The following is a 27,782-nucleotide window of genomic DNA, read 5'->3' on the forward strand; positions in this document are numbered from 1 at the left end:
TGTGCACAAGCACATAAGACCATCTCTGCTGAGAGCTTACAATCTATTTAAGACAAACAGGACAAATAAGTGACTGGGGAGTTACATTTATTATGGGAATGATCAAATCTTGGATACTGAACAGCTGAGAGGGGTTAAGAGTTAAATGTAGTCTCAAAAAGATCAGCTTTTAGCCTAGATTTGAATAGGGCCAGAGTGAGCATGACATACTGACTCAGGAAGTTTATTCCAGACAAGCAGCAAATCAAGATGAGTGGAACGGAGTCTACAGTTGGCAATAAGAGTGACTACCTGATGAATGAGTTCCGGGAGGAGTGTAGAGAGAAGATGGGAGAGATATTGAAGAGCTGCAGAATAAATGCAATCAAGTAAGAGGGGTATGAACTATATGTAAGCCGCATTGTACCTGCTTATGTGGGAAAGTGCGGGGTACAAATGTAATAATAAATAAATAAATATACAGAAACAGACAGGGAGCCAATGAAGTGAGACAAGCTTATCCCCAAAATTCTATATAGTGCAACCTAAGTTGTGTGTATAAATCTGGTCGTACTCCGATTTGCATGTGCAACTTAATTGTCTTAACAAGCCAATCAACACTAATTGGCACTTAAGCAATTATTGACACATTGGCTTTAATTAGAATTTATACACACAACGTTCTAAGTGTATTCTGACCTTTCTTAGCACATTCTGAAATGTGATGCGCGTAAATTCTAAGATTCAGATCTGAAAACGGGGTGTGGGAATGGGCAGGGCACAGGCATTTACACCAGGTTTTAGTTGGCATAAATAGCCAACACTAAATTTAGTCTCAGGAAATGGGCACTAGGTGTATTTTATATTTAGGGGCATTTCTGCAATTTAGGCATGTTGTTACAGAATACGGAGGATCTGCGCCTAATTCAAGCATGAGGATTTATACCAAGGTTTTGTTGGTGTAAATGGTATGCCTAAATGTAGCTGCACTGCAGTTCCTGGCACTTAGTTCTATTCTATAAATGGTGCCCAAGTGCCATTTATAGAATAGTGCTTTTTTTTCAGTACCATTTATAGAATTTAGTCTATATTGTTTTAATCAAAAGCTTTTCCTTCCTTTAAGAAACCAAGAACAAGCAGCAAAACCTTAAAGTTCAAACAGCAGCTATAACGGAGGTTTGCATATCTTAACAGAGAAATCTTAGGAGCTAGAACGGCTGGTTTCTAGACTGATGTGTTGGGACCAAAGGAAAGAACATTAGCAGGTAACATCTAATTTCTTCTTCTTCCTTAGCATCCACAATACATCAGTAAAGAACCTGCAGAATGTATCAAGCCCTAAGTTGAGAAGGGGAACAGATATATCTGCTAAACAGCAGAGACTTCAAAAGTAGCTTTCTTTCTGACTGAAATATCCAGCCTGTAATGTCTTGAAAAGGTATTATTATTTATTTATTTAGATTTTGCTCACACCTTTTTCAGTAGTAGCTCAAGGTGAGTTACATTCAGGTACTCTGGATATTTCTCAGTCCCAGGAGGGCTCATAATTTAAAGTTTGTACCAGAGGCAATGGAGGGTTAAGTGACTTGCCCAAGATCACAAGGAGCAGCAGTAGGATTTGAAATGGCCACCTCTGGATTGCAAGACCGGTGCGCTCTAACCACTAGGCCACTCCTCCACTCCATGAAGACCATGTTGCTGATCTGCAAATTTCTTCTACCATTGCTGCTTGAGATTCAGCCCAAGAGGTAGCAATTCCTCTGGTAGAATGAGCCTTCAGGACTGAAGGTGGCTGCTTTCTTGCTAAAATATATGCCGAGGAAATTTCCTCTTTCAACCAATGAGTAATGATAGCTTTAGAAGCAGGTAGCCTTTACTGGGATCCAGAGCCTGCTACATCTATAAAATTCATTTGTAACTTCTAGATCTCCCATTAGGATGCAATAGACATCCAGAAGCCTGTGGAGTGGAGGAGTAACCTAGTGGTTAGAGCACCAGGCTTGACATCTAGGGGTGGCCGGTTCAAATCCCACTGCTGCTCCTTGTGATCTTGGGCAAGTCGCTCAACCTTCTATTGCCTGAGGTACAAAATTAGATTGTAAGCTCTCTCGGGACAGGGAAATATCTAGTGTATCTAAATGTAACTCACCTTGAGCTACTACTGAAAAAGGTGTGAGCAAAATCTAAAATAATAAAACTAATTTCCACACTCCTCTCATCAAAAAGAAGGGAGAATCAAATGTTGATTTAGCAAGAAAACCACCTTTGGAAGACAGGAGGGAACTGACTGGATAAAACTCTAGCTTCTGCAGAAACCCTCCTAGTCAAAGCAACAGCTACCAGGAAAACCAGCTTCAGCACAAGATCTTTCAATGTAGCCTTCTTAAGAGGTTTAAAGGAATTCTCTGCAGTGTCTTAAGCACCAAATTAAGATTCCACTCCAGACAATCTGGTCAAGATGGAGGCTTCAATTGCTTGACTCCCTTCAAAAATCAGATGATATTCAGGGTGTGCTGCCAGGAAAGAATTCTACAGATGCCCTCTAAAACGAAAGTTGACATCTACATTTTCAGAGACTTCAAAGCCAGACCTTTCTTAAATCTATATTGTAAGAAGGCTAGTATATGATGCAAGGAAGGCTGAAGGACAGAAATAGCCTTTTCAAAACACACACTTCAATGTAATCATAAGCTACAGAATTAAGATTTTTATTTTTTTTTAGCTTGGAGTAAGGTTGTAATAACATCAGTATATCCTTTCTTCTTTATCCTTGACCTTTCAAGAGCTAAGCTGTAAAAATAAAGGGAGACAGACCTTCCATTTGGCTTGGGCCCCAGGAGAGAAGCCTCTTGCAAAAAAGGAAGAGGCAGAGGCTGATCTATAAAGACGAATGATGTCAGCACACCATGGTCTCCTAGGTCAATCTGGAGCAACAAAATTGACCAGGATGAACAGCAACTCATTGGAGCACTCTGCCTACCAATGGTCAGAGAAAAAACACTAAGTAGTGAACCCCGTGGCCAAGGTTGAAGCAGGGTGTTCAGGCCTTCTGAATCAAACTAACTGGTGGCTGAAGAATCTGGGAACTTTGGAACTGCATCTTGTGTCCATCGGCTAAGATGAGAGAGAATGCTTTCCTAGAAAGCTCCCATTCCCCCAGATCCAAGGAGTTCCTGCTGAGAATGCCACTTGAGTGGTCAAGAGTCCTGCTACGTATGCTGTCAAAATCAGTGTCACATGCTTCTCCATCCACTAGAAAAGACGAGCCTCCAGAGCTAGGAAAGCACCCCAGGTTCTCCCTTGCCTGCTTATGTAAGACACTGCTGTTGCATTGTCTGAAATAACTCTCACTGGTTTCCCTGAAGCACAGAACTAGTAGTACTCTATGACAAGCTCTCAGTTCAAGATGATTGATCAACTACAACGATTTGCTAAAAAACCATCAGCCCTGAGCCGTGTGATGAAGGCTATGAATACCCCAGTCTGAAAAGCTGACATTTGTGCTCACCACTATCCACTCTGGGAATGCCAAAGAAATTCTTTGTTGAAGGACGAATGATTGGAGTTACCAGTTCACGCAGAGTCTCACTTGAGAAGCCTAAGGAAGGTGACAGCTGTACTCCTGAGACATGAGCAACTAATGACTCGGCATAGTGCTGGAATGGTTTTGTGTTCTTGCCCAGGGAATTACACCCAATGTTGCCGCTGTAGACCTGAAAAAAACTTGAATATACTTCTAGGCCCTAGGGCTCTGAAGCAGTAATAGAAGCTGAATTTGAGACTGGAGCTTGCGTCTCTTGAGAGCAGGTTTCCTTTCCAGCTTGCATGTAACATGATTCCTAAATATTTGAGATACTGAGAGGGTGTCAATTGGCCCTTGGCAAAGATAACCACCCATCCCAATGACTGGAGAAGATTCACTACCTGGAGGAGGCCTGGAGGCTCTCGTGATAAGAAGAGGCCCTAAACAACCATTTGTTTAGCTAAGAATTAACTAATTCCTTGAATCAGAGCAAAGCTGCTACTATGACCATGACCTTTGAAAGGATACCGGCAAGTCAGAGACACCAAAAGGTACCCCTGAAACTGATAATGAGCTCCTAAGATCACAAAGCAAGAAGTGCTGATGAGGAGGCCAAATCAAAATGTTAACGTGGGCTTCCTTGAGGTCTAGAGAAGTGAGAAACTTGCTAAGTTGAACTGAGGCTATCAATGGACGAAGAATTTCCATTCTGAAGTGCAGTTTCCAAGCCTGAGATACAAAATTGCATGGAAGGTACCCTTTTAAAGGGCACTATACAATAGATGGAATACCTTCCTAACTTTCAGTTGCTCCTTGGAACCACCTGTACCGCTCATAGTAGAAAACAACCTTACAAGGTTGTTTGTACTGCTTGCCTCTTAGTCAAATCTGTGAGGGGGCAAGAAAATTCTACCTTGTAACCCACTCTGAGCTCCAGAACCTAGTGTTTTGAAATTATCCCGGTCCACTCATTGAGAAAAACTGACAGGCATTTACCTATCAAGGTCTCTGAGGAATGGACCTAGACCACATTATTATGAATGGGGGGAGCCACGTTGGAGAACAAGATGCCTGTCCTGATCCTCATTTCTCCTTTCGTGGGGATGACTGCTTCTGCTGAAAACATTTATTTATTTTTATTTATTTGGATTTTGCTCACACCTTTTTCAGTAGTAGCTCAAGGTGAGTTACATTCAGGTACCCTGGGTAGTTTCCTGACCCAGGAGGGCTCACACTAAGTTTGTACCTGAGGCAATGGAGGGTTAAGTGACTTGCCCAAGATCACAAAGAGCAGCAGTGGGATTAAAACCAGCCACCTCTGGATGTCAAGACTGGTGCTCTAACCGCTAGGTCACTCCTCACATGACCTTTGAAGACAGAATGGTGAGGCCTATAGTTTTTCCTCACGATGACAGGATCGAGACCAAGTCAAACAGAAGGACTTAGGTTATTTTTATTTGATATACTGCACCACACTAACAGGCAAACACTGAGTTTTTTAGGCCCCAAGAATCCTGAGTAGACTCACTTGCCTCTTGAATCCAACAGAGACAAGCTCTGGCAACATAAGAGTTACACACTGTAGCCTGAACACACAACAAAGCTATCTCAAGAGAGAGCTTCAAGGAGAATTCCTGCCTATGGTCCTGAACATCCTTAAGAGTTATGCTGCCTTTGATGGGAATTGTTTTCTTTGTTATACCTGTTACTAAGGCATCTAACAAAACAATTTAAGCTAATCTAATTCTTCTGGAAGTGGATAAAGCTTGGACATAGATCAAGCCACTTTAAGACTGGCATCTGATCCACTGCAGAGATCAATTCCTGTACAGACTCATGAACAAGAAAAGCTTCAAGGAGGCTTTTCGTTCCTGACATAATAGGATCTGACACAGAACAGAAGATAATGAGAACTTCTAAGGCCTTGGTGATTAAAGAAAAGTGCACTTCTCTGTGAAAAAGACTGTAGGGTCATCACTGTCCTCATTTGGGATCTCTCCCTCTTCCAAGGAGTTTGAGCCCCTTATTCAAGAAACTGGAGAAAGAGCTGCATCAGACCATGGACCTAAGAGCAAAGATTCCATATCCAATCTTGAGTGTGCTCTAATCTCCTTCTCTCGGAGGCAATTCTTCCTGTAGTTGTGGAGAACAAGGAACCTCCTAAGAAAATTATTAAGCCCTCTTCAGGAAATATGCTTGATAAAGTGATAATATAAACTTAGGAGAAAAGGAACAGGAGGTGCTAGTTCCCCGGGAGTCTCAAAAAATCTGGAGACAGAGTGCTGGGGAATTGAATAAGACAGCTGAGAGGTCTGAAGTGCAGAAAGCACTGAGCTGTGAGAGTGCATGGGAATATAAACTTACTGCTACTCCTGCCCATTCTAACGTAACTTGAGTCCCTGCACCACATCCTGAACTTAGGCCAGACTGTCATCTAAAGTGCCTGCTGACTGACTGCCTCCAAGGACAGAGGAGACACAATAAGCACTGCCCTGAGACTGCTTGCCAAGTATTACATCAGGAGCAGCATTTAACTGCCTCAGCCATTGTCAAGGGGAGATTTGTGAATGCAGTCAGGGCTTAAAGAAAAATGACAGCTGAGTACCAGAAGGAAGGACAGAAGAAAAACACCTGTAAAGGTACTTCCCCGCAAAGAGGCACCCTCCTCCCCACTGGACAATTTCACAGAGACAGGAACAGTCCAAAATGCTTCTGAGAAAAGAGGCACTCCAACAGGCAGCAGCAGAAAAAAAACCTGCAATTATTTCCCTCCTTTAAATCTGTATCATCCTTCTTTTTTTGTTAAGGAGGCAGGATTTACCAGAATGAGCAGATGGAGAGCAGGAGAGGGGAAGGGACCCAGCACCACCAGATATACACACACACACACACACACACAGCAGTGCCATCCAGTCTGCCCAACAACGGCGAAGCTGCACCCACCACTCTGTGCAGGTTGTAATCATTCATGCTTAAGCACTGCCCCCTAAAAAGGACAGAACCTAATAGTCTTTCCACCAGCTCAACTGGAGACCAGCGATACTGGACCAAGAGTAAGCATCAATCCAGGAGCTGCACAAAACACTATCTACCACATGCTGGAGACAGGAAAATATTAGTTTGGAGCAGTTGCACAGTGCATTTTATGACGGAGCTCAATTCTGTACTCTATCTCCATTTACTGGTAGATATAGCGAAGATAACTTACCTGTAGCAGGCATTCTCCGAGGACAGCAGGCTTCATATTCTTAGAAGTGGGTAGACACCGATCCGCGTTGCCCGGTCCGGCATTTATGCCGAAGTAAAAAGTTGGAGCTTTGTGAAGTGTGAGATGATCTCCACTGCGCATTGGCGAGTGCCTTACTGCCCGTAGCGTGAAGCGGGCTCCTCAGTTTAATACTGAAGCAAAAAACAAAATAAAAATAACCAAGGCGACAACTCCAAGGGGAGGTGGGCGGGATGGTGAGAATATGAAACCTGTTGCATATTCTCACAAGTGGGAATCCCTAGAATCCAGGCTCACCCAAAACAACAAACATTAGTTAATTGGGCCTCGCAACAGCGAGGACGTAACACAGATTAACCTGAAACTATATACAACTGAGGGTGCAGCCTGGAACAGAATAAAATGGGCCTAGGAGGGAGGAGTTGGATTCTAGACCCCAAACAGATTCTGCAACACTGCAGAACCGCTGGGGTCGATTCGGCAGCAGGATCTTGGCAGCTTGGAGAAGTCGCATCTGCACCTCCTATATGGAGGAAGAGCGGTCCTCCCGGTGCTGACGCTTCTCAGGTGCTGAATCCTTTGATGCCCTGGAGCTCCTGGCACCATGTATTGAGGGTGACCAATGACGATGCTTCTTGGCCTTCGCCCGAAGCACGTCACTCAGGCTCCTCGGTGCTGAGAAGGATGATGTCGAATCCTCACGTCATCTCGAGGTCAGGTCAGACAATGGACGATCCCAGGGGGCCTGCACAGCAGGAGGCCTCGAGGCAGGTGGAGACCCACTTAATGCCTCAAGGTCTCGAACCAGCCATGCTTACTGAGGCTGCCAATGCCGGTGCAATGCTTGTCGATGCCAAGGAACCGGACCTGGCTCCAAAAATCTTCTCTTGTTCAGACTCTCCTTCAAGCGAAGACAGAGAACACAGTTGGGCTACGGTTGGGCCCAAGACACTGTAGACACCAAGAATGGGTGTCCTTCCCCGAGATGGTCCAATTGCACCGGATACAGTGCTTGAGGCCACTGGGAGTCTTCGTGGACATGGATGGGAAACCTCATCAGCCAAATCAAATGATTCGATGGTGCCTGAAAAAGGGGCAAAGGCACAAAAAAAGAACGGAAGAACCTGACCAGAGTCAGGGCCTAAAATCAGCCCGTGTCGAAAAAGAAAGAAAACTTGAACTTATGCAAAACTTGCTAAGAAAATAAAGGACGGGTTTTAAAGGTAAAAAATAAAAAAACCCACAATGAAAGATAAAAGAAACAAAAGCTGAAAGGCACTCAAAAGTTCTTTGAACTGGGTGTGTGAGGAGAGGACAAAAAACCACAGCTGCTCCTCATGTAAAAAGAAAAGAACTGAGGAGACAGTGTTCATGCAACGGGCGGGAAGGCACTTACACATGCGCAGTGGAGCGAGGTTCGCGCTTCACAAAGCTCTAACTTTTTACTCTGGCATAAATGTCGGACCGGGTGACACGGATCAGTGTCTACCCACTTGGGAGAATATGCAAGCCTGCTTGTCCTTGGAGAAGCCCAAGTTCTGAATTGATCTGTTATGGACACTAAGGAAACAAATGTTTAAAAACAAGAACATTCACACCTAGGGCTAGGCATATGGCCACATCCAAATTAATACTGCTTTTTAACATTTTGAATGTGCTAAAACGTTTTAGCAAAGCAAAAAAGAATGAACATTTGTTTTTCTTTTTTGGGAATACAAGAAGAAAAAGAAAAGACCTCATACCTCTATATACACATTACATACATACATACACCCACCTACCATTTGGAGGAATGCATTAAACTATTTCACCTTTCTTATTTGGTAGAAACATGACTATCAGACAGGCCAGACCCCCAAAGCACAGGAATCCCAGAAGTGTTCGTCTGCGGCCACACCTGATGGAACATAACAGAGCTGTTTCTAAAACCAAGAAGCCTTTGTTGACAGGGCTGTGTAAATCATTAGTAATCTTAATCATCTGATATCAATATAGTTCATATCAAGTTTGGTTTCATTTCCTTATATTCCTCATTTCCAAACATCTGTTAAGTGGGGATCATGCACAATACACAGTACCCCAGTCATGTTTAAAAAGTCTCATTGACAAGAATCATTGTTTTGGCAACACTTCATGACATTAAAATCACAATGCAATTTAGCACTCAAAATATGAAAAAAAAAAATGTTATCAGGCAATGAGATTGTGCTTTTTACTTCCATGGCAGTAGAGGGAGGTCACTCTACTGAATATGATAGGCAGGAAATGCTTTCCCTCGTCTGTTACAGAAGAGCTTTAAATGTACTTAGCCAGATCCTATTAAAAGTGAACATTTCTTTTCTCTAATTTCTATACTAATGGCTCATGCTGAATAAATTCCATTAAGAGTGTTGGATTGATGATTCCTCCACAACGTTTTAATTCACTACAAACATTATGCGTTTAACTGCTAGAACCATCTCACTATTTGATAGGGTTGACCTGCTTTAACAGAAAAGAAAATATCTGCCATGTGTTTAAAATAAATAAATAGAAAAGAATTTTCAGGGGGGGGGGCTTGCTTTATACCACACTCACCATTTCTTGTTAATCAGGTAGAGACAGATGGGATATGAGGGGATTTCCACCAAGCCAGACAGGGCGAGGTTGGTATAAACATTTCCATTCAAATCTCCAGCATGCAGAGTCAAGCCATAATAAACCAAACTGCACACAAACCTGAAAGAAGAGGGATCACTGGTGAAGAGTAGATGGTGGAATCTGACACCCAAATAACAAACCATGGTCAGAGTCCAGGAAGCCTGTTTTAAAGCAGAAATGCCATACTAAAATAAAAAGTACTTGAGAATGAATGAGAAACACGGCATCATGCTCAAAGGAAAGAATTCTTAGTAAGTGTATGTCTTTTTTTTTTATTCCAAAAGCTCCATGTTTATTTATTAAGATTTATTTACTGTCTCTTTGAAGGAATTCACTCAAGGCAGTGTACAGTAAGAATAAATCAAACATGAGCAATAGGCAATTACAGCAGTAAAAATATTCAAACAATACAAAGTATGGATACTATACTAATTACAATGTCAACACATTGCATAATAGAACATTTTAATTGACAGTGAAGGGTATATATGCTAAATATTCTGTCTCCCCCTCCTGCTGTTTTAATGCTATTTTGCATTTCTAAAGATAGGTATATAGTTTTCTGTAACGTATGATGAGCACCCAGCTTGCTCAAACAAAGTTTTTTTTTAAAAATGGAGGGAATGACATATCCATCGATATTTGAATGGTTGGCGTAAGCTAACGGTCTTATGATTGGGGAGAATTGAGGTGTTGAAGATGATGGTGTTGCCCCGCCTCCTTATTTCTTCATGACTTTACCGATTTTGGTTCTGGCTGGTTTGCAACGTCTTTTTTCCCCAATTTATTTGGGCGGGTAAACAACCTCGGGTCGCGAAACATATTCTTTGGTTGGGGAAGCGAGATGGGGGACTGGTAGTGCCCAATATCTGATATTATTATGCATCGCAGATACGCACCATTGTGGTCGGGCAGATAAGGAAAATTAAACAATGGGTTGCAATGAAGCAGGAGGGGGAGGATGATATACCGCTTTCGCATTGGATCCTGTCGAGAGGCGGAAGGGAGGACGGCAAAGGAGGGCCCTACCAAGAACTCACAATGAGAATCTGGTGGATGGTTAAAAGGAAACTACTGGAGGGCCAGATTTATTCCTTGTACACGCCGCTACTTTATAATGCCGAATTTGCCCCAGGGAGAGATCAAGCCCTATTTAAAAGATGGGAAAGACATGGTTTAGTATGTATGGGACAGTTTTTTTGATGGAGACAGACAAACAGTGCGCCCTTTTGGCAACTTACAGCTACAACCTAAGGATAATTTTCCATACCTTCAGGTCAAGCATTATCTTGCAGGGCCCCGAGTGGTAGCAGATATAAGACGAGGTAAAAGCCCTTTTGAGCAACTGTTGGGACCAGCGGTACAGAAAGGTGCACTCTCTCAGATCTATCAGTGCCTGAATCGTAAAGTGTGGGGGGTGAGATAAATATATTGGACAATGGAAGACTGGTCTGGGAAGACACTTGCAGGAGGAAAAATGGGAGGCACTATGGGAGTATATGGCTAAGATGGGTACCTCCACAGTAATAGTAGAAAATGGCTATATAGACATGTTGAGATGTACTACACGCCGGTACATCATAGAACTATGGGGCTTTCCCCCACGGATCAGTGCTGGCGTGGCTGTGGACTACAAGGATCTTATAGCCACATGTGGCAGGATTGCCCCATAGTAGCAGCCTTTTGGCAAGGAATTTTTAGAATGCTTTCACAGATTTGGGGGGAGAATCTGGACCCTAGCGTAGAGTTGGCACTTTTGAATGTACTGTTGCCCCAACTTTCAGAAAGTGCAGATATGCTGTTGAGACTGGGCATGACAGCGGTGAGGGTGATGGTGGAGGCAAGTACGTGGAAGATGTCCCTGGCCCCTAATCTTGAAAGGGCTGTGCTAAAGTTGGATCAGTGATACACTATCCGCCTTATTTTTGAAAGAGAAAGACGCCCATATTTCGACCCAAATCGGGAGATGGGCTTCTTTCTCCCTTGGGTGTCCAAATCGGTATAATCAAAAGCCGATTTTGGGAGTCTTCAACTGCAATCTGTCGCGGAAACGGCCAAAGTTGATGGGGGCGTGTCGGATGCGTGATGAAGGCGGGACTGGGGCGTGTTTATCAGCCGAGAGATGGGTGTCCTCGGCCGATAATCGAATAAAGAAAGGCGTTTTTAGCGCAAATTTAGGTCACTTTTTTGGACCCCTTTTTTTCCCCAAAAAAGTGTTCTAAATGACCAAATGACCACCTGAGGGAATCAGGGATGACCTCCCCTGACTCCCCCAGTGGTCACTAACCCCCTCCCACAAAAAAAAAAGAACTTTAAAAACTTTTTTTTCCAGCCTGTATGCCAGCCTCAAATGTCATACCCACCAGTTCCATCACAGCAGTATGCAGGTCCCTGGAGCAGTTGTTAGTGAGGGCAATGGACTTCAGGCAGGTGGACCCAGGCCCATCCCCTCCCACCTGTCACACTTGTGGTGGTAAACGGAAGCGCTCAAAACCACCCCCAAAACCCACTGTATTCACATCTAGGTGCCCCCCCTTCAACCATAAGTGCTATGGTAATGGTGTAGAGTTGTGGGGCTCAGCACCCAAGGGAAGGGAGCTATGGACTTCAGAGGTAGTTAACTTTATTTTTTTAAGTGTTACAAGTGCCCCCTAGGGTGCCTGGTTGGTGTCCTGGCATGTGAGGGGGACCAGTGCACTACGAATCCTGGCCCCTCCCATGACCCAATGCCTTGGATTTGTTCGTTTTTAAGCTGGGCGCCTTTGGTTTCCATTATCGCTGAAAAACGATATCGCCCAGCTCAAATTTGCACAAATCCGATGCATTTGCCTGGCACAAACCGTATTATCGGAAAAAAGATGGACGCCCATTTTTTTTCGAAAATACGCCCCTTCACGTACCCGTTCTCGGAGATAGACGCCCATGGAGATGGGCGTTCGTGTTCTATTATGCCCCTCTATGTATAGTCTGACAGCTCTACACCACAGTCAGATGGAGTCCTTTGCTAGACGCTGGTGAATATATAAACAGAGAAAGGAAGCGGGGGGGACTAAGATACAGGGGACCTTAATAGTTTAGGGACTTTATTTAGCACTGTATCAGGAATTTCCTTTAAAACTATGGGAGAACATTATCAACGGATTGAGGGGGTTGCAGAATCTGCGGAGGGGTTCTTGGGACTGCTAAGGAATAGTTAGGTAGCAGTATGTATTAGCTAGATGCAGTGAAGAAACTGTATATCTGTGTTTGTTTTCTCCTGTGTGTTCTTGCCTGCTACTACAATAAAGGTTTCTTTAACAAAAAAACAAAAAAAAAAAAAAAGGAGTGAGTGAATTAAATATGAAACCTGAATCACTAATGAGACAGTCCATGAAGTACCAAAAAAAAAAAAAAAGCTACTGCAACGACCACCTTTTTTCACTCAGGGGGTCTTTTACTAAGCCGCAGTAGCGTTTTTAGCTTGCAGTAGAAGTCAGCTGGCGGTAAATGCCAAGATGCCCATTATATTCCTACTGCCAGATGATTTCTACTGCAAGCTAAAAATAATGCAGCAGTTTAGTAAAAGACCGCCTCAATGAATGCCAGAGGATGTGGTTAACAGTGGTTAGTGTATCAGGGTTTCAAAAAGGTTTGCACAAGTTCCGGAGGAAAAATCCACAGTTTGCTATTGTGATAGACGTTTAACTCTTCTCTTCATTATTTAGTTGTGTCTTTTTGGAATTCTCTACCTTTAGAAATGCTTACGTTCTGAAATTATCAGTTATTTCGTAAAGTTCTTAAAACAACCTTGTTTCATTAATATTTGATGTAACTAGGCATGCTTATTATATGTTTTTCATAATTATGATTATGATGAGTGATATACGACATAATATAATTCCTGAGGTTATGTCTCAGTATTCTTTTCTTTAATTTGTAATCTGCAATGAACTATGTATAGATATTTGCAGACAATAAGTCAAGCATAACTTAACATGGGGAAGCCACTGCTTATCCTAGGATTGGTAGCATGGAATGTTGCTACTATTTGGGTTTCTGCAAGGTAACTGTGTCCTGCATTGGCCATTGTTGGAAACAGGATACTGGGCTAGATGGACCATTGGTCTGACCCAGTACGGCTATTCTTAACTTGTATTTGGAGTGGCTGTCATGACATCAGCCCTGGCGTAGCCATATGCATGTTAGTGAAATATTATGATGTGACGTACCTTGGGTTCTTATTTGGGTGAAAGGTGCTATACAATTAAGTAAATTACCACTAAACATGCATGCCATTGTGCTCACCAGATATACATCATAATCAATGTCCGCTGCAAGAGGACCCTATGGCGGAAGATGTCCAAAATGCTGCCTTGTTCCTGAATCTCCTTTGTGTGAGGAGTCAAGCAGAAAGTGCACTTGTGCTTGAGGTTTCTCTTGGCCATGAGGTAGAGAACATCTTCAGCTTCACTCAAGTGTCCCTGTGAGTACAACCAGCGAGGGGACTCAGGAATGAACCTGTAGTACAAATAGTATGCATTACACCTGAACAACAGTGGAAAGATACACAAACATGGAAGATGTCCATTGGTAAGGACCACCTGGTCCTCACAACTTGCCCACCTGTGACTATGTCTTTACTTTATCCTTTGTTTTCTCCCTCCCTCTGCCACTGATATCCTTTGGAGTCTACTCCATACATGCTTGCTTAAAATCTCAACAAGCTAATTCAAAACAACTACTTTAAGCTACTGAAAAAAAAAAAAAAACCCAAATATTACAAGCGAAAACCAAAAGCCTGGGTAAAAGAGGTCTCTCAAGACTGCCTCCTCCCTCTACGTAGCTAAAAGTACACTTGCTGTTTCACACATGCAGACTTCTACCCATATAAATAGAAAGTGCTCCCAGGCAGTGTTTCGGATGGGGGAGAAAGCATATAAACTAGAACGCCAATTATCTGAACTCTGATTATCCAGACTGCTTCCATTCTTTCTTTTTGAAAATTTTTTATTGTAATCTCTGTATTACAGTTATTACATTATGCCAGATATACAGTAAAAACATTTATATCAAAAATATAGTTTGACATATTTTCCTATTTATTAATGAAAACAAAAAAATAACACTGAACATGTAACTCTCAAAAGTGTGTGCTTTTTTCAAAATAGAATGTCCAGTCATCCAGATTTCCCATTATCCAGGCTGCTCTCTCCCGAGGTTAGTCCAGATAATTCACATTCTACTGTAGATTGCACTTTAAAAATTTGTGCACATTATTTTCTACTGAATGCAGAAAAAGCAGATACAAATATCAAAGTGCACAAAGTGCTTCTGAACAACTGGCACAAAACCTGCTGATACTGTAAGAATATATCCGAGGATTCAGCTCAGTTTCTTGAAGGGAGATTTTTCAGACATTTTTATACTCGGGGGACTTTTTTCCAAACTGCATGCATTTGCCCAAGCCTTCTCCACAGTCACACTCATTCAAGGGCTGAACATTACTGCAGGAAAGGCAAACTGAATGTAGGGATAACTGCCAGGAAATGAAGCACAAAAGTAACTGGAATATATTATGTTATGTTACATTTCTATCCTACCTTCCTTGGATACAGTCTACCACAAAGTGGTTTAAGAAGCATAAAAATACAAAAAATAGAAATATGTGTCTGATTATAAGGCAGCATGAGCTCTGTAACCATCTAGTTATGGCTCAGAGACATAATTTTAATTTGGTTTACTGCTGAAACCAATACAGAAACATAGAGTGATGACTGAGGAAATGGGAACATGGATATCATCGCTTAAATTCTAATGACTATGCTGTCAGGATAGAGAATGTGTGTAAGGGGATTGTGCAGACCTGAGGCAATGGAAGCATTAGACAAAATCAGGTATTATTACTTAATTGTGGAACTGATTCTCAAAACCTAATGCCCACGCTAAAGGCGATTAGTGCCGGACTAGCACCGGTGTTAGGGTTCGCAAAATGTTCAGAGGACACTTAAGCTGAGGACAATGTGCACGCCAAGGATAGCTGCAAATAGCATTAAAATTTGAGAATCCTATGTAAATAAGGTTCTTAGTTATTCCCTCCCAATGCTCAGAAACAGCGCACAAACCAAACCCTGCCCTTACCTCTGAAAACCTAATGCCAACTTGGAGCTAGTGGAAGGCTTGAAAAGAGGATTTCTCATGGAACCTGAAGGTAGCAGTACAAAATCCAAGCCAAAAAAAGATTGGAAGTATTTGGGCTCTTTTTCTGCTTGGTCGTGCATGCAAGACTTTTGTCTCTGTCTTGGCCCTCTCTCTCTCCCCCTCTGAACTCACACACGCTGTCGGAGGGACCCACCACTTAGGCAAAAACACAAGCTGGAGAAAGCAGTTTTCATTTCAGATAGATCAGCATGGTCTCCCTGCTCCCCAGTTTGTCTGGGCATGTGCCAAGCACGTTCCTCCCCTTTACACAGCATGCATCTGTATAGCATTAAAGCTGTGCACTGGAGAGCTGTTCTTCTGCGCTGTTCTGCAGCACTGTTCAGGCGCTGTTCACTACAGTGCGGGAGCTCTGAAAATCGGCCCCTGGGCTTGAAAGGTATGGCTGACAAACTCAGGTGGCAATATCAAACAGACTTCAATTTGTATTTTAAGCAGTTTTTGTAAACTGTGGGTTTAATGTTCTTGACTGTTAGTTTGAATGCATTTTATCGATCTAAAAAAACACCTAATGCCAGACACCAAAGGGTTATTTGGGTTATTTGCTGAACACTGTAGACCACCTTACAGACGAAGTCTAAAGAACTGGAATTCAAACCTTAGAAAGAACTGGGTATTGGCTAACGCATTTCATATACCATCTTTCTGTAATACAACCAAATCGGTTTACACACTATATACAGGTACAGACAATTTCTAAATGGAGCTTCCCTGGTGAAGTTTTCCATTAAATCAATTCAGACCACCTACACTTTTTGCCAAGATCGAAAAACATTAACTTTTATATTACTTATTACCTAAACCCCAATGTATTCCCATCATTTTTGTCTCTGCATACAAATACACACATTACTCTTGTCACTTCTCCCCAGATACATGCACACAAGGTCAATGCAACCAATACCAACTTACAGAGAGAGGAAAAAGACGATTGTTCCCTGCACATTGACTACAATTTCAAGTAACCTCCAGTTTTGGATGAAATATCCCATCAGGGCATACTGTGCAATTCCTACTCCGAAGGACATGCTACCAATGGACCCTAGTAAAACAAACAACAAAAAAAAGCAGGCCAATGAAGCATGGTGATTATTACATGTAAATATGTGCTAACTGGGTACAGCAATAAAACTGCTTTATAATACAGCAAGCAAAAATATACAGGCAGCAAGCTCTAGGTGGGTGGCCTACCAGCACATTTCTGGCATTTTAGGGAGAGAAGGAACGTTGCTGTTGCTCAGTTAATTATAAGAAATCTCTACAATAATGAAAGCCCAAAGTACACACCAAATTACACTGCAGTCTGAAGTCTCTGCTCTTAGCAGTGTTCTCTAAGAAATAATTGCATTTATCAGGAGGGGGACTTACTGACCAATGCATAGTGGCACCTGGTAAATATGGGTGCCATGCAAAAATTACTGGGTCGCAAACAGCAACCAATGCACAAAGGGGATCACATGCAAATGAGATGCACAGATCCCCTTTCGTGCATCGATCATTGTTTGCAACTGGAAGCTGTCAAATGCATTTGACAGCTTGTATCAAATCCCAGGAGGTCTAGTGGACCGCCTCCCAACCCAGACTGCCTCCTGACCCCTCCACCCCATAATCTCTTAAAAGTTCCCTAGAGGTCCAGTGGATCCCTCACCCCCTCCTGGACTGCCAAGCATAAAAGCCCTGGTGGTCCAGTGGCCCCCGGACCCCCAAGCATAAAGGCCCTGGTGGTCCAGGATCATGATACCAATGCCAAACCAAAGGGCACTGCCTTGAACTGAAGAAGAAAATAGAAATTTTCCTGGACAAACAGCCACAATCGCTGATCTTAAGGTGTCTGCTCTGAAGTACGGCACTTGTAACGTGCAATTTACTGTCTTGAAATCCAAAATGGGGTGTTTTTTGGAACAGTGAAATACCTTCCTAGACACCGCTTGGCCTCTGGAACTGGTACTACTGCTCAAGGTTGAGGAGATTGTTCAACACGACCTATGATGCTGCTACCTTGGTTGCAGCATGAAAAGGAGAAATCAAGAATGAAGCTGTGAGAGGGCGAGCAAACTCTAGTCTGATTCGCTTTTGCCAAAATAAGTACCTGAATAGCTTAATGTACAGGAAAAGCTGTCAAAGTCTTTTTGATACCCTCTAAGATGGGATCTCTCATTGAAAGCTGTTCCTGAACTGGGGCTTCAGAAGTACTCAAAGCTTGAAAGGTTCTAGTATATAGGAAGCCCTTCCCTCCAGAAAAGAAATAATAGAAGGATCATTTCCTTTACCTTTAGGGTGTTCACACTCCTCTAGCTCACCCAGGGAAACTGATAAAAGATCTAGAGATGCCCCATGTCCTGAAACAGCAGCTGAAATAGACTGGGACTCTCCAGTTTCCAATGTGTCCAAGCATCTCCGCTTGGACAGCTTATAACTTATTAGCACTTTTTATACCGCCTGGGCTAACAAGTGGATCTAAGTGATGTACAAACTAAATTATAAAGTATCAAAAGTCAGAAAAAAACTACAAAACTTTGATAGGAAAGAGAAAGATTAAGGGTATACACTCCAGAACAAGCCAGCGTAACTAAGAAATGTTATATAAAGTACAGGGGAGGGGGAAAGGTAGAGAGGAGGTTATAAGGAAGAAAAGCATCTGGGTGCTGTTTACTTCTGGCAGCCACAACCACTCATACATCAAGTAGCCTGGAAGGCTTCTTGGAAAAGCCAACTGCTATAAAGTTTTTAAATGAAGTTTCAGCACAGATGTGCAAAGGCAAGGAATTCCAAATAAAAGGAGCCATAAAATAAAAAGTGTGATCTCTGGTGAATTCAAATTGAGCTGCTTTAGGGTTGGGAAGAACCAAGCGGTGGTCTGTGGGGAAGCCTCCACTACAGAGAGGGAAGAAAAAGAAAGTGGTTGAATTCTATGAACTACTTGTATTTTAAAAAGAAAGGATTTGAGTAAAAGCAAAACAAATATAGTAAATGACGTCAGATAAAGACCTGTATGGTCCATCCAGTCTGCCCAACAAGATAAACTCATTTTACATGGTATATGATACTTTATATGCATACCAGAGTTTGATTTGTCCTTGCTATTCTCAGGGCGCAGACCGTAGAAGTCTGCAGAGCACTGTTCTTGTACTAAGTTCTGAAGCTAACGTTGAAGCCCCTTAAAATTTACACTCCAGCCCATCCATATCTATTCAGTCACGATCAGGGCGTAGACTGTAGAAGTCTGCCCAGCACCGGTTTTGCTTCCCAATTACCGGCGTCGCCACCTAATCTCTGCTAAGATTCCGTGGATCCATTCCTTCTAAACAGGATTCCTTTGTGTTTATCCTACGAATGTTTGAATTCCATTACCGTTTTCATCTTCACCACCTCCTGCGGGAGGGCATGCCACATATCCACCACCCTCTCTGTGAAAAAATACTACCTGACATTACTCCTGTCTGCCCCCCTTCAACCTCAATTCATGTCCTCTAGTTCTACCGCCTTCCCGTCTCCTGAAAAGGTTCGTTTGCGGATTAATACCTTTCAAATATTTGAATGTATCATATCACCCTGTTTCTCCTTTCCTCCAAGGTATACAGGCATACAAAATCAGGAGAAAACGAACTTCTGTTCTGAGAATGTCCTGAGCACAGTCAGATGAGACTAGAGTATAACAGAAAACCAGAGAAACTAGTCTCTGATGGTCTCATCTCAAAAGACTCCTCTAAGCTGGGCAAGGAAGCTAAAACTGGTATCAAGGAGAAATGCGTCAAAATAGCCATTTCTCCTTGATGTCTGCCTTAGAACCATGGGCCTGTACAACTGGAGCTACTAATTCTTTTTTCTGCCCCAACATCAATTTTCTGCTTGTCACACAGCTCCATCCATGGTCAGCAGCATCAGAGGATCCACCATAACAAGGGGCGCCCTACTGCCTTGCACACTGCCCCAATGTTTGATGCATTTGGCTTGACCTCCATTTGTACTGCAGATGCAATTTTCATCAGGCAAGCTTGCTCCTCCAGACATTGAACCCAGTTCTGCCACTCAATGCAGAATGAAACTGCTACTCCCACACCCCTGAAATTAACAGGCTGTCTCCTCAAGCTCCCTTGGGTTGCCAAAAAAAGGACTCCTCACCTCTGAACAGTGGTGTAACATCTGTAATCCCGGTAGCAAACCTTCAGGGGTGGTAGGCTCCCTTCAGCAGTCCACAAACAAAGTCCTTCTAGACAACACAGCTTTTAGTTCCAAACAGTTTATTTCCCCTCCTCCACAAAATCTCAGTTCAAGGGGTTAAAGTCCCATTCAGTTTCCAAAATAAAGCAACAAGAAAAAACTTCCCTTTAAATCCAAGTTCTCCCCCAGTTCAACAGCCTGGGTTTCAGTTTTAAAAGTCTTTCTGCTTGGGTGGTTGCAGAATGGCAGTACACCTCCCACAACACAGCTAATTGACTCCTGTGACCACCCACTGCCTTCAGTCCCTGCAACTCTGCCCCAAAGTACAATTACAGTCCATGTCAACTGGCTCCTCCAAACCTAGTGTGTTGGTCTCTCCAGCCTCTCCTTCCTCCAAGCACTCCATTAACTCTGCTTCTCTGCTAGGCTGTTGGTGGGAGACCTCCTCCCCTTCCCAGGTGGAAGGAATCTTGTACTGATTTCTAACCCAAGGGTATTGAGCTTTGTCATCCCTGCTCCCCCTTCTGGCCCTCGCCTGCCATAGCAGCTGCTCTTTTCAGTCCTTTTCCTCCTCCCTTCCACGTGGGGGCCATACCGGGTTTTGGGACCTACCACCCCGATCCCTTCTCTCAGGGCCTTGTGGGGAATGTAGTCTGGCCCCATACCTCCTCCTGAGCTGCTTAGACCCTCCAACCTCCTTACAACAGCAAACAAGCTGCAACAGCTTACAAGGTAACTGACTGGAACATTAGTTTTTCAAGTCCGTCTCTTGCTTCTTCCTTATTCTCTTTTTATATTTTAAAAGCGAAAAAATGAAGAGGATAAGGAGGGATAGAACAGGGAAGGAGCCATACCCTAGGCTGTAGAAAAAAATATATAAAATATATATATATCATATACACAAATAGATATAACTTTTTAAAACTAGATACTCATCACCCTAAAGAGATGACCCTGCAGTCATCACCCTCTGCCGCAGACAGAGAAATACTGAAGACATGAGACTGCATGGTACTCTTACTGAGTTCATGTCTCCCCCCCCCCCCCCCCCCCAAAAAAAAAAAATCTCCATTTGCTGGTAAATGGACACGTTATCTAGTGTTTATGTGACCTTCATTTTGTCAGTTGCACTGAAAATGACCAAGTACTGGGGTATCTAGGGAACAGATGATTGCAGCTTTTGGTGCGCTTTCCCAAAAAATTAAGGAAATGTAGTCATGGAGGAATTAATGTTTAATGATCTGTCCCATTAGTGCATTTGTCATGACCCTGGGTGGATCAGAAGGCACATTAACTAGACAGAGTGCTCAGCACTGGCTGCTATAGTGCACTAACGGGGAAGAACATGTACTAAACTTATGCAAACCACATACAACCGGCTCAAATCACCACTGGCAGCAGGACTGTGCCTTAAAGGCAACTCATATCCAGAAAGGCATGAGCAGCTGAGACAGCAAACACAGCCTTCACAGCCCATCATTTCTGAAAGGCCATTTCAGTTAGTGTTCTAAGAAGCAGGTACTTAACTAGCCTTGGCCTTATGAGTAAGAACTAATGATGCAATTTGTCTGAACAGGACTACTGGAGACCCTCTTGATGATGGTATGGTGCCGCTGTCATTGTGCATTACAGAAAGAAAGAAAAAAAAATCTACAGAATAGATAGGGCTCCCCAGAGTGTCTTTCACAGCATATTAGTTCCAGTTAACATCAAGTCTCATGGCTGCTCCTAACAATACAAGACACAATCACCACATAAAATCTGAAAATTTAGCAATAGTATTACAGAATGTCTTAACCAGTCCAAAGCCTTATCAACGGTCAGGTCCTGTCCCAGATGGCTATAACATTTATAGTTTGAGCTTTTATAGGGTCACCACTATGTAGCACAGTCTATGTTCACTATTCTTAGCTTCTTTTATTAATTCAATAAATGGCTTTGCAGGACTTCTCTCACCTGTGCAGAGAATACTGCAATATTTAAAAAGCAAATGGATACAGTTCCCCTCGTTCTAGACACCTACATTTATGTGCTGAGTGTATGTGAAAGTTATAGAATACTAGCAGTTACACCAAATAAGAGCTTGCTAGGCTATAAACACATAGATCGAAGTCCATAAGACTGAAAGAATACAAGCAGAGAATTAAAGTCTGAAGCCTTATAGATGTTAAGAGGCCGAGGGTGAAAGAACAGCTGGCAGCATATTCAATACTATGAAGTTGAACCTTAGAAAATACAGTCTGTGTGGACATATTGACAAACTGAAGTATCAATATGAAGCCAAAATTCCAATGACAGGAGGAACCAAAGTACTGTTGATGCTGTGAGGAGAAATGTCACCGACTTTGCACCAAGCCCCGCTGCTCATAAGAATGAAGAGTAGCTTATAATGTGAAGAGAAGGCACAGCTGAGGTGGCTAGACAAAGCACAACTAATTCTATGAGGGTACAGAAAGTTAAATGGGCGAGGCCAAGGCTCTGCAATTCCAGAAGGCTAAAGACCAGTCAACATTATTCAACATTATGGGGCCAGAGTGCAGCTCTCTCTGCAAGGCAAAAAGACAAGCAAATACTGCAAGGATTAGTTTGGCTGCTCCCATAATGGATTGGGGGAAGTGGGGGGGGGGGGGGGGGGGGGGAAAGAAAGAAAAAATAAATCTCAGGAAGATTTTATGAGGGGACTCCCAAACGAGTGTGAAAGTTAACTTGTCTGGACCCAAGTAAGTTAAAAAAAAAACTCAGCTGCTCTTCGAGGGTAGTCACCTCCGAGGCTATATGAGGAAAAGCAGTCTATCTTGTGAGGGTAAGCCCAGCTCATTCTGAGCTAAGGCTACGCTAGGCTCCCAATAAGGAATTTTATTGATTTTGTAAACCATATAGACATTTTTGTTATGATTTGCAGTAAATCAAATAATATACATGGAACTTGAGAGTTGCAGCCTAGGTGAACCTGCAAGATAATGTTCAACTGAGACAGAGGATCAACTCAGAGATGAATAAGTGAGGTTAAAGGCATCCAAATGTGTGAGGAGAACAAGTGAGCCTGCAAGATGAAGCAACAGAACTAAGGCTGTGAGAAGAAAAACAGATGAGCCTGAGAGGTAAATCTCACTGCGAGCTAAAACGCCACCGCATCCATAAGGTTAAATTTGGTAAATTCAAGAGGTTAAGAACTGGTAAGTCTGAGGTGAAGAACATGTGAGCCTTTGTGGTACGCACAACCGAGTTTGAGTAGGTAGGTGGAGCGGAGCCCGAGACGAGAAGCTCAGCAGAGTCCGAAAGGGTAGTTGAGCCAAGTAAAAGAGGACAAGTTCAGCCAAATCCAAGAGAAAAACAAAACAGATACAGCTGAAACTGTGAAAAGTATAGGTGAAACTTAGAGGAAAAGAAGGACTAAGCTCTGAGGTGCATCATAGCTAGGGTTGTACCATAAATCCACCCGAGTCAGTGAGCAAAGCAGGGCTCTGTGTGCAACAAAGAAGAACTGAATCTACAAAGCTAAGCACAGATGAGGCTGTGAAGCTAAGGACAGCTGAGGTCTAGAGCTGAGCAGAGCTAGGTCCGTGATGGAAAGCAAAGGTGAGTGAGTCCATGAACAGGTAAGACAGAGAAGCCAAAGACAGCAAAGTTTTCAAGGCTAATCATAGTCAAACTGTAAGGAGAACCAAGCTGAATCTGCGAGGAGGGGCCCAGCTGGGTCCAAGAGGTAAGGCCCATTTGAGTCAGAGAGGTCCAGCACAGCTGAGTCCATGAGGTTAAGTACAGTAAAGCCTGGCTACATTATTAACGCAATTTACTTTCTACGGATGCATTGTAACTTAGTTCCTTCCTTAGGCAAAGTTTGTTTGGCAATGACTAGAAAAAAAAGAGTTGTTTTTTTTTATGTGGCTCCTGTGGAATGCACTTCCACAGTCATTGTGGGCTCAGCAGTATCTCCTGCATTTTAAACGTCTTTTAAAAGCACATTATTATATGTAACTGCATTTGGTACTGCTCTCCCTGAGGATTATTGGGTCTGATTTTTTTGTATACTTTGCTGATTTTTTTTTATTGATGATTACTTTCTTTGCTTGTTTTTTTCTTCTTTGTGTGTGAATGTACTTTACCATCATATACAGGAGTTCTGTTCTTTTCTGTTTCATTTTTAAATTAAAACCAATCCTTCCACAAAAAGTAGCAAAGCAAAAAGAAAAACACAACAGTGGACGTCACCAAAGAAAAGTTCCAAAAACAACCAATAGGTGTAAACCAAAGGTGTTTATTCTTCAAATGTAATAACTAAAACGTTTATGTTCTCCAGTAAGCAGCATACAGGTAAATACAATATTAATAAACTATAAATCTGAGAAGGGAAACGTAGCTGAGACAAGGTCATGACTAGTGAATTGAGAAAACAAGTACCGTTAAGTTCATGGGGGCACAGACAGCTGAGACAGTTAGGTCAATTACAAGAGAGTCTATGAGGACAATCCTTATTTGACCTGTCTGGTCTGAATATATTGTAAGCTCTATTGAGCAGGGACTGTATCTTACATGTTCTTGTGTACAGCGTTGCATGTGTCTAGTACAGAGATTTTCAACCTTTCATCTAATGGCACTAAAATTTTCAAGCAGCAAAAAAAGAGAGGGTCCAATAGTACACAGAATACAACAGAACAAAGAACAAAAGGGCCGTCATAACTGGAACAATGGTACAGTCTTTATTGTGAATGACCCGACACAGGCCGTGTTTTGGTGCTCCACAGCGCCTGCCTCAGGGGTCAATAGAAATAGTCTCAGTGTGAATGTACCAACTGAAGGCACACCCCCACACCTGATCCAGCATTTTACCTTCTCTTCCCCCCCCCCCAACAAATAGTTAAGCATCTCTCCCTCCTATCTCCTCTCCAGCTGGTGACCAGACATCTCCCCTTGTCTCTCTTTACAACCCCCCCCCCCCCCCCCCCCCAGTGTACCTTTTTAAAAGTTTTCTTGTCTGTAGCCATCAGCGGCATCGAGCAGTATTTCATACAGCCTTCTCAAACCAACCCTGGAGTCTTCTCTCTGATGCTTTACACCTATGCAGAAGCAGAAAGTGGAGTGGAGTGGAGTGGAGGAGTGGCCTAGTGGTTAGGGTGGTGGACTTTGGTCCTGAGGAACTGAGTTCGATTCCAACTTCAGGCACAGGCAGCAAATTGTGACTCTGGGCAAGTCACTTAACCCTCCATTGCCCCATGTAAGCCGCATTGAGCCTGCCATGAGTGGGAAAGCGCGGGGTACAAATGTAACAAAAAAAAAAAAAAGTTAAGTCAGAGAGAAGGTTCCGGGGTTGGCGTGAGCTGGCTGTATGAATCATTGTTCTCTGCTCGCTGCTGCCGACCACTAGACAAGAAAACTGACCCTCAACACCCACAGCACAATGGTTGAAAAATGTGGGTCTAGTAGCTCTGTAGAATAAGTTGTTGTGGTAGGGAGAAATCTGTAGCAAAAGGCTATACTGTTAAAAATAGGAAACAGACCGAAGAGAGCATATAGGCGAAATGAAGAAGGCAGCTACTGCCAAGAGAAATAATTTTCCTGGTAATACAAGAACACACACACTAGATGCAGGCAGCACAAAACTGGGTAGGACAAATAGCCCTCACCTTTCTACTGTGCTAGATAAGGAAAAGAGGAAGCAGCAAGGAAAAGATTTAAAAAAAAAACACCACACAACTCAGAATATGAACCAAAGAAACTTCCAGAATAGATGATTAATCACTATTAATAGCTCTGAGCTAAAAACCGAGGGGACTAGGGGCATACCAAGGAAACATTAGGTAGATAGACCCCAGGAAGATACGAAATTAATATGGACACTATCAGGAAACCAAAGGATCACAGCAGAAGGTTCTTAATTTCAAAAAGAAAAAAAATCCATGAAATAAAGAAGCCTTACTGCCTTCTATTTCTCTTTAAGTTTAACCGGTATATTTCCTTTATTCTTTCACTAGTGTTTATCCTTGCACTAGCCTTTATTCCTCTTGCCTGGATTAGTTGGAACCTGAATCTACAACACCAGATTTAAGAAGCCAGTGCCTTCTCTATCAGGCCACTGGGCTTTCTTGCTGGCTCAGGTGGAATTCTAGTTATTCCCCAGAACAAAACTGAACCTTTTCAGAGGCTCCCAATTAGAGATGCCAACTAGATCCAGATTTGCCAGATAGGGTTGATCCAGTCCTGGCCCTACTCCATTGCATGCAGGGACTTGTGGTTCTGATTTCCCCATTGAATTCCCTATGAAAAGCCAGGCTACAAGTCCCTGCATGCATTGGGGTAAGGCCAGGATTGGATCAAACCCTTCGGGCGAATCTGGGTCTAGTTGGCAACCCTACTCCCAACCCTATGGCAATGGCACTATACCAGGGAGAAACGTGTTGTAAAGAGGCCATTAACAACTCCAATACCACCGCCCTCAGAAGGAAAACTACCCTCACATGAGGGAGAAAACAAGTGCACAGACAAAAAGGTCTGCAAACAGAACGAAAAAGTAAAGTATACTGGAATTCTGAAACTGAATCTGCAGCTAGCCCAAGAAAGCTTAGATCTACACTTCTGACCTGGTTGCAATGGAACCCATGAGAGAGATATGGAAACAGCATACTCGAAAAGTTGTAGAAGTGAAGCAGCTGAAAATTCGGGGGGGGGGGGGGGGGGGGGGGATAAAGCAAAGGACAAATGGTATCACCATTGCTCTGTAAACCAATTCGCTCACTAATAACTGAAAGAAGAAGAAAAAAAACACCTAGAAGAAAAACCATGCGCTGCCACAATATTAAGTACAGAACTGAGAAGAAAGGCAGCAAAGAGGAAACTGCATCTGAAAGATAAAAAGACACACTAGACAGTCAAAGAATGAGAGAACAAAAGCAAGCAAAGACAGTACACTTGCTGTTCATAGAAAGAAGCCTCCACAGAGCCAGTCTTCAGGATGGCAGCTGGTGAGGAGAGGAGGGAAGGAGCTCAGCACCACTGAGTACTGCCCTCTGGTTTCAACAATCTCCATTAACAAACTCCCAATACTCAACTAGTATGAAGGTAAGAATACTGGACCAAGAGTCAAATTCAGATGCATAGTCTGGAGGCAACTCAACACCACACCCCTCCTGGAGTAGGAGGGAGAAATAGGAAAGAGACTTCGAGACCTCCAACTAATTTCTTAGTGCAGATTTCCTTCAAGTTTAGTAGACATTTTGCTCCAAGAAGCCAAAAAAAAAAAAACCCCCAGAAACTGCAGAAAGCACCATTGCCCTGCACTGGAGGCAAAGAAATACTGAAAATCTAGGACTGCATCCTTAAGGGATATGGTTGATGGGCATAGCCTGCGACTTCTGAACTGATTTGGGGGACAATAAGGAAAGACCCATTAGTCTCTCTTACAAAATTTAAAATCAAAAGGGGGGCACAAACATACATGTTTCAAAATGGACCGGCTCCCTCTGTAGTACTAGTGCAGAAGAAAGAAGTCAATGTAGTAACAGCAGCCTGCTATGCTAGTAACCCTGGCAGCTATATATGGACATAAAGAACTCTTTTAGTACAAGCCACTCCCAACGAACAAAGTAAATCACAATTAGTGATCAGTGCATATTCTCAAGTGCTGTAGAATGTGGGGCATGACTATAAGTGCTGCTCATTAATTCCCACATTCTAGGGCTCATAGAGTAGCTAGAATGGAGAAGAGTACCTGACTATGCATGCTCTTAAAGAGGAGCTCCTGTAGGTTTAATTACTGCTGGTGTCTCTTATTGCTTTAAGGTTCTGAAACCTGAATTGATTTGCACTTTTCTGACCACTGACAGGTCAGTTATGACCCATGAACTGCATAATTACAGGCTCAAAACTGAAAATGCCTGAGAGCTGCATCTTTACTTTCTGCTGAAAGCTGTACATTCAAGGTCATGCTGATCCAGCAAAGAGCGCTCGTCCCCTCCCTGACAGAGTTGACTGACTACACATCACAAGGACAAGAATGTACACAGTTTGAAAGTGAAGATGCGTTGAGGTTACTAGACAAAACAATGATAAGATTGGAGAGAT

At 42.9% G+C, this 27,782-nt stretch overlaps 1 protein-coding gene across 1 annotated transcript in view; it reads right to left on the reverse strand.

Moving 5' to 3' along the window:
- Positions 1-27,782, reverse strand: part of SLC22A15 (solute carrier family 22 member 15) — an 83,934-nt gene that overhangs the window by 34,482 nt on the left and 21,670 nt on the right. Inside the window, exons 5-8 of the mRNA XM_030203888.1 lie at positions 16,476-16,605; positions 13,653-13,865; positions 9,306-9,446; positions 8,540-8,625 (exon numbers count right to left, since the gene is read on the reverse strand). Coding sequence (XP_030059748.1) covers positions 8,540-8,625; positions 9,306-9,446; positions 13,653-13,865; positions 16,476-16,605 — 570 coding nt within the window. The remainder of the gene's footprint in view (positions 1-8,539; positions 8,626-9,305; positions 9,447-13,652; positions 13,866-16,475; positions 16,606-27,782) is intronic.

The sequence above is a fragment of the Microcaecilia unicolor genome, chromosome 5 (genome assembly GCF_901765095.1).
Source record: "Microcaecilia unicolor chromosome 5, aMicUni1.1, whole genome shotgun sequence".
Classification (NCBI taxonomy): Eukaryota; Metazoa; Chordata; class Amphibia; order Gymnophiona; family Siphonopidae; genus Microcaecilia; species Microcaecilia unicolor.